The 14,656-nt window shown below is 44.4% G+C and overlaps 1 protein-coding gene and 1 long non-coding RNA gene across 4 annotated transcripts in view; one reads left to right on the forward strand and one right to left on the reverse strand.

Moving 5' to 3' along the window:
• Positions 1-6,636: 6,636 nt before the first annotated feature.
• LOC129678148 (uncharacterized) lies at positions 6,637-11,996 on the reverse strand. Its single transcript, XR_008720326.1, has 3 exons — positions 11,834-11,996; positions 11,421-11,484; positions 6,637-6,787 (listed from the first exon to the last, which is right to left on the reverse strand). It is a non-coding gene; the product is annotated as an uncharacterized LOC129678148 (long non-coding RNA).
• Positions 11,997-12,152: 156 nt separating this feature from the next.
• Sec23ip (SEC23 interacting protein) overlaps positions 12,153-14,656 on the forward strand; it is a 49,975-nt gene continuing 47,471 nt past the window's right edge. For all 3 annotated transcript variants that reach the window (XM_055608846.1, XM_055608845.1, XM_055608847.1), the window contains exon 1: positions 12,153-12,386. In XM_055608846.1, the coding sequence (XP_055464821.1) occupies positions 12,230-12,386 (157 nt within the window). In that variant the 5' untranslated portion in view covers positions 12,153-12,229. The remainder of the gene's footprint in view (positions 12,387-14,656) is intronic.

Raw genomic sequence — 14,656 nt, forward strand, 5'->3', positions numbered from 1 at the left:
CGACCTGGGTGGAGCTCGGGAGGGAGGGGCGGCGGGAACGAGCTGCGCACTCCCGGACGGGAGGGGGTGGGCAGGGCGGGGAGGCCATTTTGGAACCGGGAAGAGGCGGAGCGGTCGGGCGGCCACCATCTTGGAGATGGGCAAAGGGAGGGTACTGGGCTGTGTGGTGCAGTCACCTAGTGCGCGCGTTGGTGGTGCGCCGTCGGGGTGCCTCATTGGCTCAAAGTTTGCGTCCTTGCTCAAGGACCAAAAGGCACAAGTTCACCCGACTTCACGGAGCAAAATTAAGGGGTGAAACACCGTTTGGTGGTTGCCCACCTTACCTCTTTGTGCCTTTTTTCTTCTATTTCTGGTGATACAACGCTTCTGTGGCATTCTGCCCAAAATCCTATGCAAGAACCCCAGCTCAGTGTGTTCCTCCTGAACAATCTAATCAAGGAGGCTATTAAATCAAGGAGGCTTTGCAGCCAGGATGGTAGAGAAACTGGTTCCTTATGAAGATTCAGGCACTCTCTCTAACCTCAAAAACACCCAGATGCGCTTCCAACCTGGCAACCAGGGAGCTGTGGCAAGATACCTGCACAGCATACAGATCAGGATTCTCTTACAAGGAAGACTCAGAAGGGCAACTCCACAGCAACCTTTGAGAAACCAAAGAATTAAAAATTAGGTTTTTTTTTTTTTTTTTTAGTTACTGGTTTAAAGTTTAAAGTACAAGCCTGAACAAAGGCCAGACAGGTGGAGACATGTCCAGCCACCTGAGGGGAGGAACTGGCCTTATTGCATTCTTTTTCTGCCCACCTGAGATACAGTTGCTAGGAAACTGGCCCAGATCACTCCTCTTCCCTAGGACAGCCAAAGCCAGACCGTAAATGGTTTGAGGCTTTCCTATAGAAAATCAGTTTAAACTGCAACATCTCCTTTTGTGTTTCAACTAATAGACACTTGCTAGGCAGGAATTTCCTTGCTTTGGGACTGGGACCTTTAAATCACCCACCTACCCTGAGCTCAGGGCTCTCTCCATTCTCAACCGATGTGTCGGTGAGGGTGTGAGCCCAAGCTCTAGCTTGTAATAAAAAGATCCTCATGTGTTTTGCAATGGACTCGACTCCTGGCAGTCTTTTGGGATCTTGGGAATCAGGCACAACATATTTGGGGGCTCGTCTGGGATCCCCAACCCTCCCCCTCAGGATCCCTGAGGCAGAGGATCAGAACCCTGGATAAGAACGTTTGTCTTGGCCAAGTTCTGTGTCTCTGTTCTGTCATTCTGTGTATTTCTGAGATCTCAAGGTGGCACACAGTGGGTGCCAGGGAGCAGTCTTGTAGATAGTACACTAGCTGACGAACTGGCAGACTGTGGCCACAGGGATCTGGGATCCTGGTGGGGACAGGGCTCCCAAATAGCACTGTGAGGGACATGGGGTCCCAACTCTGTTTGATAAGCCAAGAAGAAAGTGATTGCTCCCACAGAGACAGGAAGTGCTGCCAACATACTGGTTTGGGGTTCTTACTCACTTGCCTGACAGAATCTGTTTAGCTTTGTGTTTGTCTATCTGGCTGTCTGTGGTGACTGTTCTCATTTCTTTGGACAGGACTCAGACGATATATAACATGTAACAGTACTCCTTCTAAACCCCTAGATTTAATTCTTTCCCATTTCAGGGATGCTCAAGCCATATTCCACAGGCTCAGGTGACAGAGTCGGGGAGGCACCAAGGGATGGCTACAGTATGTGGAACTCCAGACTTGGCCCTTCTGTCACTGCTCTCTGGTCTCTGGTCTGACGGACCAACAGGCTGGCGTAGTTGGGTAGTCTGATTTTGGGGCAGTCCACCCCTAATAGAACAGGATGGAGGGCTCATTGAGAGACAGGCTACTGTTCCAAGTTTTGTTTTTTTCTTCTTCTGTTCTTTTGTGTGCATTATACCGGTACGTTGTTTTCTTGTGTTGTTCTTTTATATTTTTGTTTGCTTATGATGGTCTCAGTAGGCAGGTGACCAAACAGCTGTGCCCTGTGGTGACTTCACCTGCCCCATGTTCTCAGTGTTACAAGCTGGAGCACTTCTGGTCACTAGTGGGAGCATGGCTCCAGGCAGGACAGGCAGAGAGCAGCCAAGAGCAGGGCAGGAAGAGCGAACTCGCCCAGGCTGATGGGTGCATTTCCACCTGGAGGGTAGAGGGAGGGAGCTCTCGCTGCTTAGAAGAGCTCCACTTGTGCAAGCCTCTCTCTGGGAGGGGAAATGGCAATGGCAACTTACACCGTGGTGGTGCCCACTACTCTTCCAGGGTCAGCACAAGAGGGCGGAGGTGGGGAGGCATGCCAGGGGATGGCTGCATCGTGTGGCACCTCAGGAAACACTGCCAGCAAGTCCCAAACTCTCTTGCAGATTTAACAGATAACAAAGTGCTTGAAATTAGATCTGGATCAAATAAGAAAAGTTTTGTCTGTCTGTTTAAATGTATGTATGGCCATTACATGTTTATTTCTGACTGCTCTTAAATGGTTGATATACTCTGTATGTCTTGGTTATAGATTAACAGTTATTGGATATGTTTAAAGGTTAAATTCAAACTCTTGTTTAGAACATACATATGTGTGCATGTGTGTTTGTAACATCTATAGAAGCACAGATGTTTTTAAATAGCAACCATGTGGCCTGTGATGTGATGTGACTCTGCCATCTTGAAATTGCCACGTGCCATGGGGTAGGACAGAAAAAAATTACAGAACCTCTTAGTCATAATGAATTCTTTTCATCATCCAATCTCCTTTCAGACTAAGAAGACAAATTTCATTTTAAATTGGTATTGATTTTAGAGATTGAATTGTTTGCACTGGTAAAATTTGGTTTTCACTTTTAAAATTATGGTTGTGACTTCACTCCTAAAAAGGGTACTTTAATTTGATATTGCAAAAACATATTTCTTCTAAAAATGTGTTTAAGGCTATGAAACATTTTAAAGTTCATCAGGTATTTTATAATAATGTCTTTATGGACATATATATATATATATAAATAATATATAAATATATAATATATATATAAATAATGTCTTTATGGATATATATATATATATCCATTTTAGGCTTGTGTTTTTGCAGCATGCTGTATGAGTGATTCAGCCCTGGTTTGTAAAGGTCTATTCAGATTAACAGGCTGACATGAAGTGTGTGCCTGGCTGCCAGTTCCTGAGTGAATGGATTAATGCTCTTTCTTTCTTCCCAGTAGGTTTGGTATGGCCAGAATAGTTCAAGTACAGTTAAAATTGTTCTATACTGTTCTGTTATGTAGTTAGTTCTAAAACGTATTTGATTATAATGTTGAAACTTGGTTACAGGAAACTGTAAGTGCTCCACAGCACTAGACCATGGGAGGCAGCAACACCGCCAGTAACACCTCGTGGCTATGTTTTAAATTGCCAGCCACAGCCTGTAACAGGGTCAGGGATAAAGAGGGTGGAGCCATGGTTTTACCGCCATCTTTGCTGAGGGCTGTCAGCTGTGTTTAGTTCCCTGTTTGGTGCCAAGTACAACTTTTGTCCTTTAAGCTTTTTGCTGTTCAGTCTAAATGCATTATGGTAGGATCAGTAAGACTTGCTAGCCCCTCTATGAACTGTATCTGATTGAAAGTTTTTATTTGATTTTAGTTCAGAAATATATTTAAAGTTACGCTAATGACTGCAGTTGGTTACAAGATTGAGCTTTACCTAGTCTCTTGTTTACATTTTTAAGGTTAAGCCTAGGATGGGTGACTACAAAGTTTGCCGATGTAGATCTACTTGAAATGGATATAGTCCTAAAGCACTTATCTAAGGAATATGCCAGAATTAGAGATTATAACATTTTGTTTTGCAAGATGCAGTTTAGAGCAGATAGCTGAAGATAGACAAACTCATATGCTGGCCCTCAAGCTTATCAGAGATCTGTGGAATATGGCATTTTAACATGTGTAAGCTTGTTATGACAGAAAGTCCCAAAATCCTGGCAATAGCTCCCCAAGGTCTCCAAAAAGATTTGGGCACAATGACAGATGACTGCAACTCTGGATTGTGGTATGCTAACCACTGGGAAAGACTGCCCCAACTGGCCCACTGCTAGGGCCCAGCCTAACCTGTGGACAAAGCTGTGGAAACCTGGAGAGTCATTGTTTCACATTGCTAAAGACAAGGTGATATCAGTCTCTCATGTTCTTTTTTCCACAGAAACAGTCACAGTCTCCCATCTTTTGTGCCTGATGGCCAGACGGCCTCTACTCATGATGCCATGAGACCACAGGAGCCAGGAACAACTGCCTAGGAGGTGGACTGAATAGTCATCTCTGTCATTTTGATTGGTACATGGATTGGTACATTTATTTAGCTTACAATTTATCCTTCTCAGATCTCTGATCACATTGACAGCTAAGCTAAACTAATGGTAGCTTTAAGACAGCTAAATAACAGACAATTAGATCCACTGTTAGTTCACTAGTTACTTTAGAACTACTAAGTACTAGATCTCTTATTGAAAGGCAAAGAGGTTTGCCTTGCTCACAGGCTTCAGGTTAATTGCCTGTGTCTTATAGTGAATAAAACTGGATAGAAATATGTAAAGTTGATGTAAGGTCTGAGGATATGAAAGTTATAAGGATCTAAAAAAGTTGAGGGTCTAGGAAAATGTTTCAAAGTTGGTAAATGCAAGAAAGATTGGAGGGTCTAAGTAAGTGTTTTAAGGTATGTGAATGTAAGTTGTAATGATATAAGAAAGTAATTTAAGGCACATTAAAAATGGGAGATATTTTACATTTCTCCCCCCTCTCTGCTATTGTTGTGCTTATGTTGTTATAAGATTTCAGAAGTTCAGAGTTACGACATTGATCAATAGAGTTCTAAAAAGCTGATGGAGCACTGACTGCTTATTATCCAAGCTTGAGATTTTAATTTCCTTTTGGTTGTCTTCTGGAGATAGACTTAAAGGTGCTTCTCATCATGCTAAAAACATCTGTCTAATATGTATATCCTTGACCCCAAAGCCAAAGGTCTTAATGGCATGACTCTACTCCTGCTGTCTTTTAGACACCTGTTACCTGCTTTTTCTTCATAAGACCTGGATCTGTCATAGTTGAGTCTTTCCCTCAGTCTTGGAATTCCTCACTTTCCCCATTTACTAGAGAAATTTTAACTTCTGTCTCTAGTCTGAACTTGTCTCAGCAGATTTTCACCTAGTTGACAGACTCATTTGGGGATCAGCTATGGACTGCAAACAGAAATCTGGACTTGTTGAAAGTTGAATTAAACCAGTCCAGTCAATGTGATGGCTCCATGTCTCATCAACTGGATCGCTAATTAGATAGTGCCCTGTTGCCTAGCTTTTGACTACCCTTTCAGCTTCCCTGAGTCCCCAATATCCCTGTCCCAATGTCAGCCTGAAGAAATTACAGAAGAGAGAGATTCATCTGCCTTTATCCTACCCAACAGGCTGAAATGCTAAGTCAAAGTGGCTCTTGACATTAGCTATTGTCTTGGGACCTGCTTAGCTGGAGTAGGAACTTGTATTGCAGCACTGGATATAGAAAGCCAGAATTATAACAGCTTAAAGGCAGGTATCGATAAGATAAAGATATTCAATGCCTTGAGAACTCAATCACCCATTTAGAAAAGAATTTTGATTCCCTAGCAGAAGTAGCAAAACAGAAGGGGCTTGGATCTGTTGTCTGTACAGCAAGGCAGGCTGTGTGCAGCTGGTAGAGAGAAACATTGTTTTTATATAAACCAGTCAGGAATGATTAGAAAATCCTTAGCAAGAATAACAAAAGGCCTGGAGAGACACCAGAAAAAGAGGATTCCAAAGGATGGTTTAAATCCTGGTGTAATAGTTCTCCTTGGCTTACTACCCTCATATTCACTCTGAAGGGACCCCTACTCATTTTGATTTTTACCTTTGGGCCTTGTATTTTAAATCACTTGATGGAATCGTTTGATGGATCTGATGGATAACATGAAGGAATGCTTGGGATCCATAATGGTACTCAGATCCCATTATGGAAAGGTAAATCTGGAGGACAACAGGAATCATATCTGGAAGACTCATGATTGGGTCTTCAAATGATCGTGGAAGGAGGGAATGAGAGACCAAAGAATTAAAAATTAGGTGTTTTTTTGTTTTTTTTTAATTATTGGTTTAAAGTTTAAAGTATAAGCCTGAACAAAGGCCAGACAGGTAGAGACATGTCCAGCCACCTGAGGGGAGGAACTGGCCTTATTGCATTCTCTTCCTGCCCACTAGGAAACTGGCCCAGATCACCCTTCTCCCCTAGGACAGCCAAACAAGGGAAGCCAGCCTGTTAACAGTTTTGGGGCCTTCCTATAGCCAATCAGTTTAAACTGCAGCATCTCCTTTTGTGTTTCTACTAATAGACACTTGCCAGGCAGAATTCCCTTGCTTTAGGACTGGGACCTTTAAATCAGCCACCTACCCTGAGCTCAGGACTCTCTACTCTCAACCACTGTGTCAGTGAGTGTGTGAGCCCAAGCTCTAGCTTGTAATAAAAAGATCCTTATGTGTTTTGCAATGGACTCGACTCCTGGCAGTCTTTTGGGGTCTTGCAAACTGGATGCAACACCTTCAGCCTAGGGAATTTAGGAACTGTCCAAGTTTTCATAAAAAAACCATTTGTCTCCAGAAGGTGGTGGAGCATGCTTTTAATCTCACTACTCAGGAGGCAGACACAGGCAGACCTCTGTTGGAGTTTGTGGCCAGCATGGTCAGCAGAACAAGCTCCAGGACAGCCAACACTACAGAGAAACCCTGTTTAAAGAGAGAGAGAGAGAGAAATAAAGGAAAAAAGAAATGAAGAATGAAATATTTTGTTGGGTGTTGGTAGGGACAGCAGTGGTGCATGCCTCTAATCCCAGAACTTCAGAGGTAGAGGCAGGAGGATTTCTATGAGTTTAAGGCTAACCTGCTCTATAGAGCCAGTTCTAGACTGCCCTACCCTAGCTCAAAAAACAAAAACATGAAACAAAAGAAAGGAAAAAGAAACAATTTTCTCCATGTATGGGATGTAGCTCAGAAAACCCTGGTTTCATCATTTATACATACTTGGCTAAAGAAGGGTAATGGTGATCTGAATGGAATGTAGAAAGTAGATAGCTGAAGAATAAAAACTACTCATCCTAGAGCATTGGCCTGGCATACACGAGGCCCTGGATTTAATCGATGGCAAGGGATAAAAGAGGGAGAGATGGCAACAGATGAGTAGAGGCAGCTACCAATGAGCCCAGAGACCTCCATAGGGCAGTGGGAAAGAGAACAAAACCTGCCCCTTTGCCCTTTTTGGTCCTCTGGTCTTAACAGCACATACACTGATGAGGGAAAGCTGCCAGGCATTGTGTCTCTAAATCCCAGCACTTGGGATATGGGCAAGGAAGGTCAAGGAGTTCATAGCCAGCCTTGGCTACACATCCAGTTTGAGGCCAGACCAAGCTACATATGACCTTGTTTAAAAAGAACTTTATAAATATGTATGCCACAAATTTACATAGAATTTGGGGTTATATAGCAGTCATCCATGAAGAAGAATAAATTTTTAGAGAAATGACAAACATTTCATTTCTCAAAGGTTAACAAGTTGCTGGTAATCAAATTATGAGAGATTATGATGGATACAGTTTAGTAGTGTGTAAAATCTTTCCACTTCTGGGCTATATGGAGCTAAAACTCTTCCAGGTGATTAGCTTCTGTGTTTTTTGTTTTGTTTTGTTTTTTTTGGGGTAGAAAGGAGAGGAAGGACACCTTGAAAGCTTATATTGTATTTTCATACAAAGTGAGTTTTTTATATATATATGGTTCTGTCCAGTTGTCTTCAACTCAAGATAATATTTTCGCACAAGTGGCATGATTTGGAGTTACTTCCTGGTTTGCTTTGGGATGAAGGAAGTGATTTGGACTTGACATTTCAACATGATTTTCCATCCAGCTCTTGGGAGTTGAGAAAACTGGGCTGGGACAGTGTTGTTGTTTGGATGAGAATGGTCCCTAAAGACTCGTATGTTTGAATACTCGGTCACCACTTAGTTTAGGCAGAATTAGAAGGTGTAGTCTTGTTGGAGGAAATGTCCCATGGGGGCAGGCTCTGGAGCTTCAGAAAGCTCCCATGATTCCCAGTGTGCTCTCTGCCTCCTGCTTTCAGATCATGGTGTGTGGTTGTTGAGGATGGTCTTGTGCACTGTGTGTTCAGATGCTGATTTCTGTGCCCAGATATCTGGTTACAGTCTGGAGGACATGGGCATTGTCTTTCTTTCTTTTTTAAAAGATTTATTTATTATTTATCCAGGACTCTGCCTGCACATGTGCCTGCATACCAGAAGAGGGCACCAGATCTCACTATGATGGTTATGAGCCACCATGTGGTTGCTGGGAATTGAACTCAGGAACTTTGGAAGAGCAGCCAGAACTCTTAACCTCTGAGCCATCTCTCCAGCCAGGCATTGCTATTTCTGTGAAGACTCTCCAGTCTTAGTATTGTGTAACATTACTTCCCAGTCATCTCTGGTTGGTTAATAAAGAAGCTCATTTAGCCAGTAACTAGGCAGAGGAGACAGCCTGCGGGGGCCGGGGTGCATCAGGTAGAGAGAGGAAGGAGGAGGGAGAAGAAATGGTCCTGGAGAGGGTGCCATGAGGACAGAGAGTTAAAGCAGAAGGCCAAGGTGAGACTGAGAGGGCAAGAGAGGGCATGTGGCTGAGACAGCCAGACTAGCAAAACTGGGTTACAAGAGATGAGTGTCTGCTCAGATATAGTGTTTTAACTAATCCCTTTCATTTTACATGAGATCTCAGCTGTTCCTTTGCCCTGCCATCATGGACTCTGACTCCCTAAAACCATAAACCCAATTAAAATACTTATAAGTTGTCTTGCTCGTGGTGTTTTATCACAACAAAGAAAACTAAAACAGATGATATCACTACTTCATTCTCCAGTCTTTCAGTAGAGTAGCTGTGTTCTTGGAATCGAATGGAGGGAATTTCATATTTTAGCTCTGTGCCTTTTGATATCCAAATTAAAGCTACTCGCTAAGATAGGTGGCTTTTGAGATTTTATTTATTATTGTAGCCCAGGTTTCTTTGGAACTCACTATGTAGCCCAGGTTGAGCTACATCTCCAGTCCCCATCAATGGATCCTTTTTTTTGTTTTTTGAGACAGGGTTTTTCTATGTATCCTGGCTGTCCTGAACTCTTTTTGTAGACCAGGGTGGTTTCCAACTCACAGAGATCCGTTTGCCTCTGCCTTCTAAGTGTTGGGACCAAAGGTATGTGCTACCATACCCAGCTTCATTAACGGAATCTTAATTGATGGTGTTATTGGGAAGAGTGGAGTCCATGAAGGAGACCTGATTAGAGGAAGGTCACTCAGGGCATGATTTTGAAGGGTATATTTCATTCTGGGTTTTTGTCTTTCCATTTTTCTCTTCTTAATTATTTAGTCTTTTTAAAATTAATTAATTTTTATCTATGAGTGCTGTATCTATATGTATACCAGAAAAGGGCATCAGATCATATTATAGATGGTTATGAGCCACCATGTTGTTGCTGGGAATTGAACTCAGGACCTCTGGAATAGCAGACTTAATTGTAGAGCCATCTCTCCAGTTCTTATGTTTTTTTTTTTTTTTTACTTTCTGTTGTAGTCTAAAAAAAAAAAATCATATGCTGAAGTTAATTACACAAAGTGATGATTTTGGCATTCAGACTTTTCTGAGGTGACCACATATAAGGACAGTCATAAGGAAAGGGATCCTTGCACTTAAGATTTTTTTTTTTTCCGAGACAGGGCTTCTTTGTGTGGCTCTGGCTGTCCTCAAACTCACAGAGATCCTCCTGATCTGTCTCCCGAGAGCTGGGATTACAGTTGTGCACCACACACTGGATCCCTGCGTGCATAAAGAGGGTTGAGGCACTGTTTTTCAGGTTTCAGTTTAGTTTTTCTTTCTCAGGGAAGCGTAATTTCTTTGCTAATGGTCTGATAGAGAGAGATACATTCTCCTCACAGAATATTTAGGTCTCTGCCCCCGGATGATGCCAGTGTTCCAGGAAACACACTTAAGCCTGCAGTTTTTGTTGCCATATGGTTAGTTGATTCTTTTGCCAGATTGTAAACTCCCAAAAGTAATGATCTTAGGTTTGTTTCATACACCGTTCTGTGGTTCTCTGCCTTGCTTATTTATGATAAAGAAAACTTTCTTGACCAAGTTCTAGTCTAGCATAACTTGGAGCAGCGTGAGGCCGGGTTATCTATGACTCATCTACAAGCATCCCACCAACACCCTCCACTTTCAGCCCTCCTTAAAATGCTTATCGAAGGAAGTTAAACACTGCCAGAATTTACTGATTTTATTTCAGCCAAAGCCTGGTAATAGGCAGACAGGTCCCTCAACCTGAGATTACATCAGTTGCTCTAGAATGTTTGCAATTATCTTTTCTTTGCTTCTTTTGTAGCCAGTCCCTGCACAGTGCACCTTGGCCCCTCCTTCCTGCCCCAGCCAGCTTGTGCCACCACCATGGTGTGCTGCCACAGGAGCTGTCAAAATGGCAGCACCTGTCAGGCATGCCTCCTCGGCCTGCTGCCATTGTGAGATGCCACCACAGGAGCTGTCCACGGTGTTTGTACCTCCTTTTCTGTCTCGGCCTGTGGCCATAGTGGGATGCCACTGCAGGAGCTGTCCACAGGGGCGGCATTTCCTCTCTTGTCTCCCAGGCTCTACAGCAACCTCAACCAAGATACCTTGACCTGTTGCCAGCAAGGTCTTTCCCATTCAAACCCGTGGGTCCAATGCAAGGAAAAGGGGGTGGTGTGGTGAAAAAAAGCCACCAATTCTTGGAATGGAAACCCTACCAATCCCTGAGCTCTTCAAGCTCAGGCCCTGAAATTCTGTATCTGTCCTGTAAAACTCCACCTTCTAAGATATCCTATAAAAGCCTTGTTATTGTTCCGTTTCCTGTTCCTCTTCTAGAAGCAGGGACAACCAACCCTGGATTTGTTCCTTCACACCCTGGACCCTCCCAGTAAATATCTCTTAGGAGATTTGCTGCCTGGTATGTATGACTCTCATTCGAAGAAGCCAGGAAGCAATTAAGAGAAGTGGAGCAGGTCTGCGGCTCCTGATTCCTAAGCTTAGAAACCCTCCCCCGGGAGCTGCAAAGCCTCTGTTGAGGAGTCTTTCTCTCAGAGCTGTGCAGTTACTGGCTCCCATGTCTCAGGATGCCCTTCCATTGGGATCCCTTTTCCCCTTAGAGCATGTGGTTCCTGGGCTTCATGAGTCCCAGGATACCCTTCCCTCCAAAGAGAAAGTAATGTAAATTGTCTATTTGGGACTGCCTTACTAAAAACACTTTCCATTGTTTACATTAAAAGAGACAGTAGCCTGGAGTGGTGGCACACACCTTTTTGAAGCCCTTGGGAGGAAGAGGCAGGCAGATGTCTGAGAATTCCAAACGACATGAGAACCTGTCAAGGAGATAGTAATTCTTATTCTCAAATTTTTTTAAAGATTTATTTATTATGTATACAATGTTCTGCCTGCATGTACACCTGCATGCCAGAAGAGGGCACCGGATCTTAATTATAGATGGTTGTGAGCTACCATGTGGTTGCTGGGAATTGAACTCAAGACCTCTGAAGAGCAACCAGTGCTCCTAACCTCTGAGCCATCTCCCCAGCTCCCTTATTCTCAATTCTTACTGCTCCCTGTCATAAAGATATGAGAATTGCTGCGTGTGGTAGTATTAATGTCAGAATTGGGAGAGCTGAGCAAGAGGATGAAGGCACCAGTCGGGGCTACATAGCGAGATCCTACCTTGGAAGCAAGCAAGTAAACCGACCAAGGACAGATACCCCCACGACAAACTCAGTCCAGCGCAAACCGGAATCTGCGACTTTGAGCGTAAATTAGCATTTAGATTCAAAATCCGCAGCGGCCAGGTCCCTTAACTCCGTGGTTCCACCAAACCGGCCTAATCTCGCGAGGCCGGAGGGTGTCACGTGATAGGTTTGGGCCTGAAGCCGATGTCACCTTATTGATTTTGGGCGGCGTCAGCTTCCGGAAGGAAAAGAAAACCGGTACCTGAGCGGCCGTCCGGGCTGTGCCTCCCGTGCGCAAGTGCGGAAGTGCGGTGGCACCCTCGGCGCCCGGCTTCCGGTCTGTGTGCGGCACCGGGCTCGCAGAGCCACGTAACGGACGGGGTCTGCAGCCATGGCGGATAGGAAGGCTAACGGCGGCGGAGCCTCTGCCTCCTCGTCGGGCACTAACTTACTCTTCTCCTCCTCGGCCACGGAGTTCAGCTTCAACGTGCCCTTCATCCCCGTCACGCAGGCCGCCGCCTCCCCGGCTTCCCTGCTCTTACCCGGAGGTAGTGAGCCGAGGGTGCTTGGGGGCCAGTGCGTGCTCGGAGGAGGGTGGGACGGGAGCGTCGCCCTCTCTGGACGGCTTTCCAAGGCCAGCAGTAGCCAGCTTCCCGAGGTCCAGGGTCTGTGCGTTCCTGGAGGAGGGGCCCAGGTGATGAGGCTTGCTCGTGGTCCAGGGAACTCCCGTCGCTGCACAGGAGTTTGCCGAACACCCACTGGTGTGCTGGTGCTGGCAGGGAATGCAGCTTATTATTACCCTCTGCTACAATACCGAAGAGCCGTCCTTTTACTGGGAAACACCAGTGATGGGGAAGGGCATCACCCAGGAGACAGTAAGCTATCTTCAGAGGGGACAGTGTCCCTTTTGTAGAGTTTACTAGAAACTGTCTCCAAGTAAAAGACTCCCTGTCATAGGAGGGTGCCTGCTAGGACAGAAGCTCTTCCTACTGGGATTGGTACGTAATAACCGAAGTGGAGGTACAGAAAGCAGTTCTCATTTTTCCAGGTATCATTTTCTCTGAGTTTTTCCTTATTCTTTTAGGCTCCCACACCTGGTTTCCCTCCTGTTTTTGGTTAAACTCTGTGCATTGTCTGGGAAGTTTTGTTTTTTTGTTTTTTTTTTTGACCAAACTGTAGTGGTTAGAAGCACAGACTGTGTTCAGTCCTGACACTCCACTAACCTGCTGTGTGGCTTCGGGCATGACATTTTTACCTGTCTGCTTAAATTTCCTGTTTTCAGCCTCCCCCTCCGGCCCTGAGATGAGGGTCTATGTAGCACTGGCTATCCTGGAACTCACTATGTAGACCAGGCTGGCCTCAAACTTCAAAGATCTGCCTTCCTCTGCCTCTGAGCGCCGATACCAAAGGCCTATGCCACCATGCCCAGTCTCGTTTTTGTAGAGCTCTAAATAGTGAGTGCCCCGCTCATAATGTTGTGTAAATATTTGTGAGCTAAGTACCTCTGTCCCTCCATTTGGACTGTGAACTTCTTACCTCTTTTATTCGCAGGGTCTTGTTTAGTGCCTAGAACATAGGTCCTTATTAAATGCTGAACTTTTTCCACTAAATAATTCCTGCTGGAGAAGGGAAGGAGACAAACTGAAGGCATGTGTACGTGAAGGTCCCCTTTCTGTCATGTTTTTTCCTTGGTGCCTGTAACTGTTGGACATGACACGTACCTGTTTATCCTACCAGGCCAGAGTGTAAGCTTTGTCAAAGCAGCACTCAGTTTTAGTGACCACTGCAGCCCACTGCCTAGAATGTGGAATATATAATATCCAGTGCGTGTTTGTAGGGGGCTAGCTACCAAGAATGCTCCAGCTCGTGTCAACAGTACTGCTGAAAGGCTAGGTGTTGCTTCCTTTGGAGAAGAGTTGTGGTTGAAGGAGAGTGCTATGGAAGGATCCAGGAATAAACCAAGTTGTGCCCTGGGATTTTCAATGTATTCTCTACCACCCCAGTGGTTTATTCATGCCTGCTTTCCTTGCTGTGTAATAGTTGATTTGTGTATTATTGTCAGTGCTTGACAATTTTATTGTCTTTTTAAAAATAATTTATTTGTTCTGATTTTGTGTACATTGGTGTTCTGCCTGAATGAATGTCTGTGTGAGAACGTTGGCTCCCCTGGAACTGGAGTTACAGACAGTTGGGAGCTGCTGTGTGGGTGTTGGGAATTAAACTCAGGTCCTCTGGAAGAGCAGCCAGTGCTCTTAACCACTGAACCATCTCTCCAGCCCAACATTTCTGTTTTCAGGTTTAAGATACGTATACCTACCTTTCGATTTACTCATTAACTTTTGAGAGATTGTGTCATATTGTAGCCCAGGGTAGCCTGGAACTTGTGGTAGTCCTCATGTCTCCGTCTCCCAAGTGCGATGACTACATGCATGAGCCTTCCTAGCTTTATATTTTCTTTAAAAGTCTTTATTTTTATTATTAAAAAAATGTGTACTTGGGTATGTCTGTCTTTGCTGTCTGTGTACACAAGTGCAGTTGCCCTCAGAGGCCAGAGACTTTGGCTCTTCCTGGAGCAGGAGTTACAGATGGATGTGAGCTACATGATATGGGTGCTTGAAAACAAATTTGGGTCATCTGACAGAGCAGCACATGCTCATAATCACTGAGCCATCTCTCTAACCCCATCTTGAAAACTTGTTTCTTAGATACAAACTTTTTTTTTTTGTGAGAACATAAGTAGCTTTTAGAACTAGTTCTATAAGTAACTCTTCCTTCCTTCCTTCCTTCCTTCCTTCCTTCCTTCCTTCCTTCCTTCCTT

The sequence above is a fragment of the Psammomys obesus genome, unplaced genomic scaffold, assembly GCF_907164565.1.
Source record: "Psammomys obesus unplaced genomic scaffold, mPsaObe1.curated_primary_1811, whole genome shotgun sequence".
Taxonomy (NCBI): domain Eukaryota; kingdom Metazoa; phylum Chordata; class Mammalia; order Rodentia; family Muridae; genus Psammomys; species Psammomys obesus.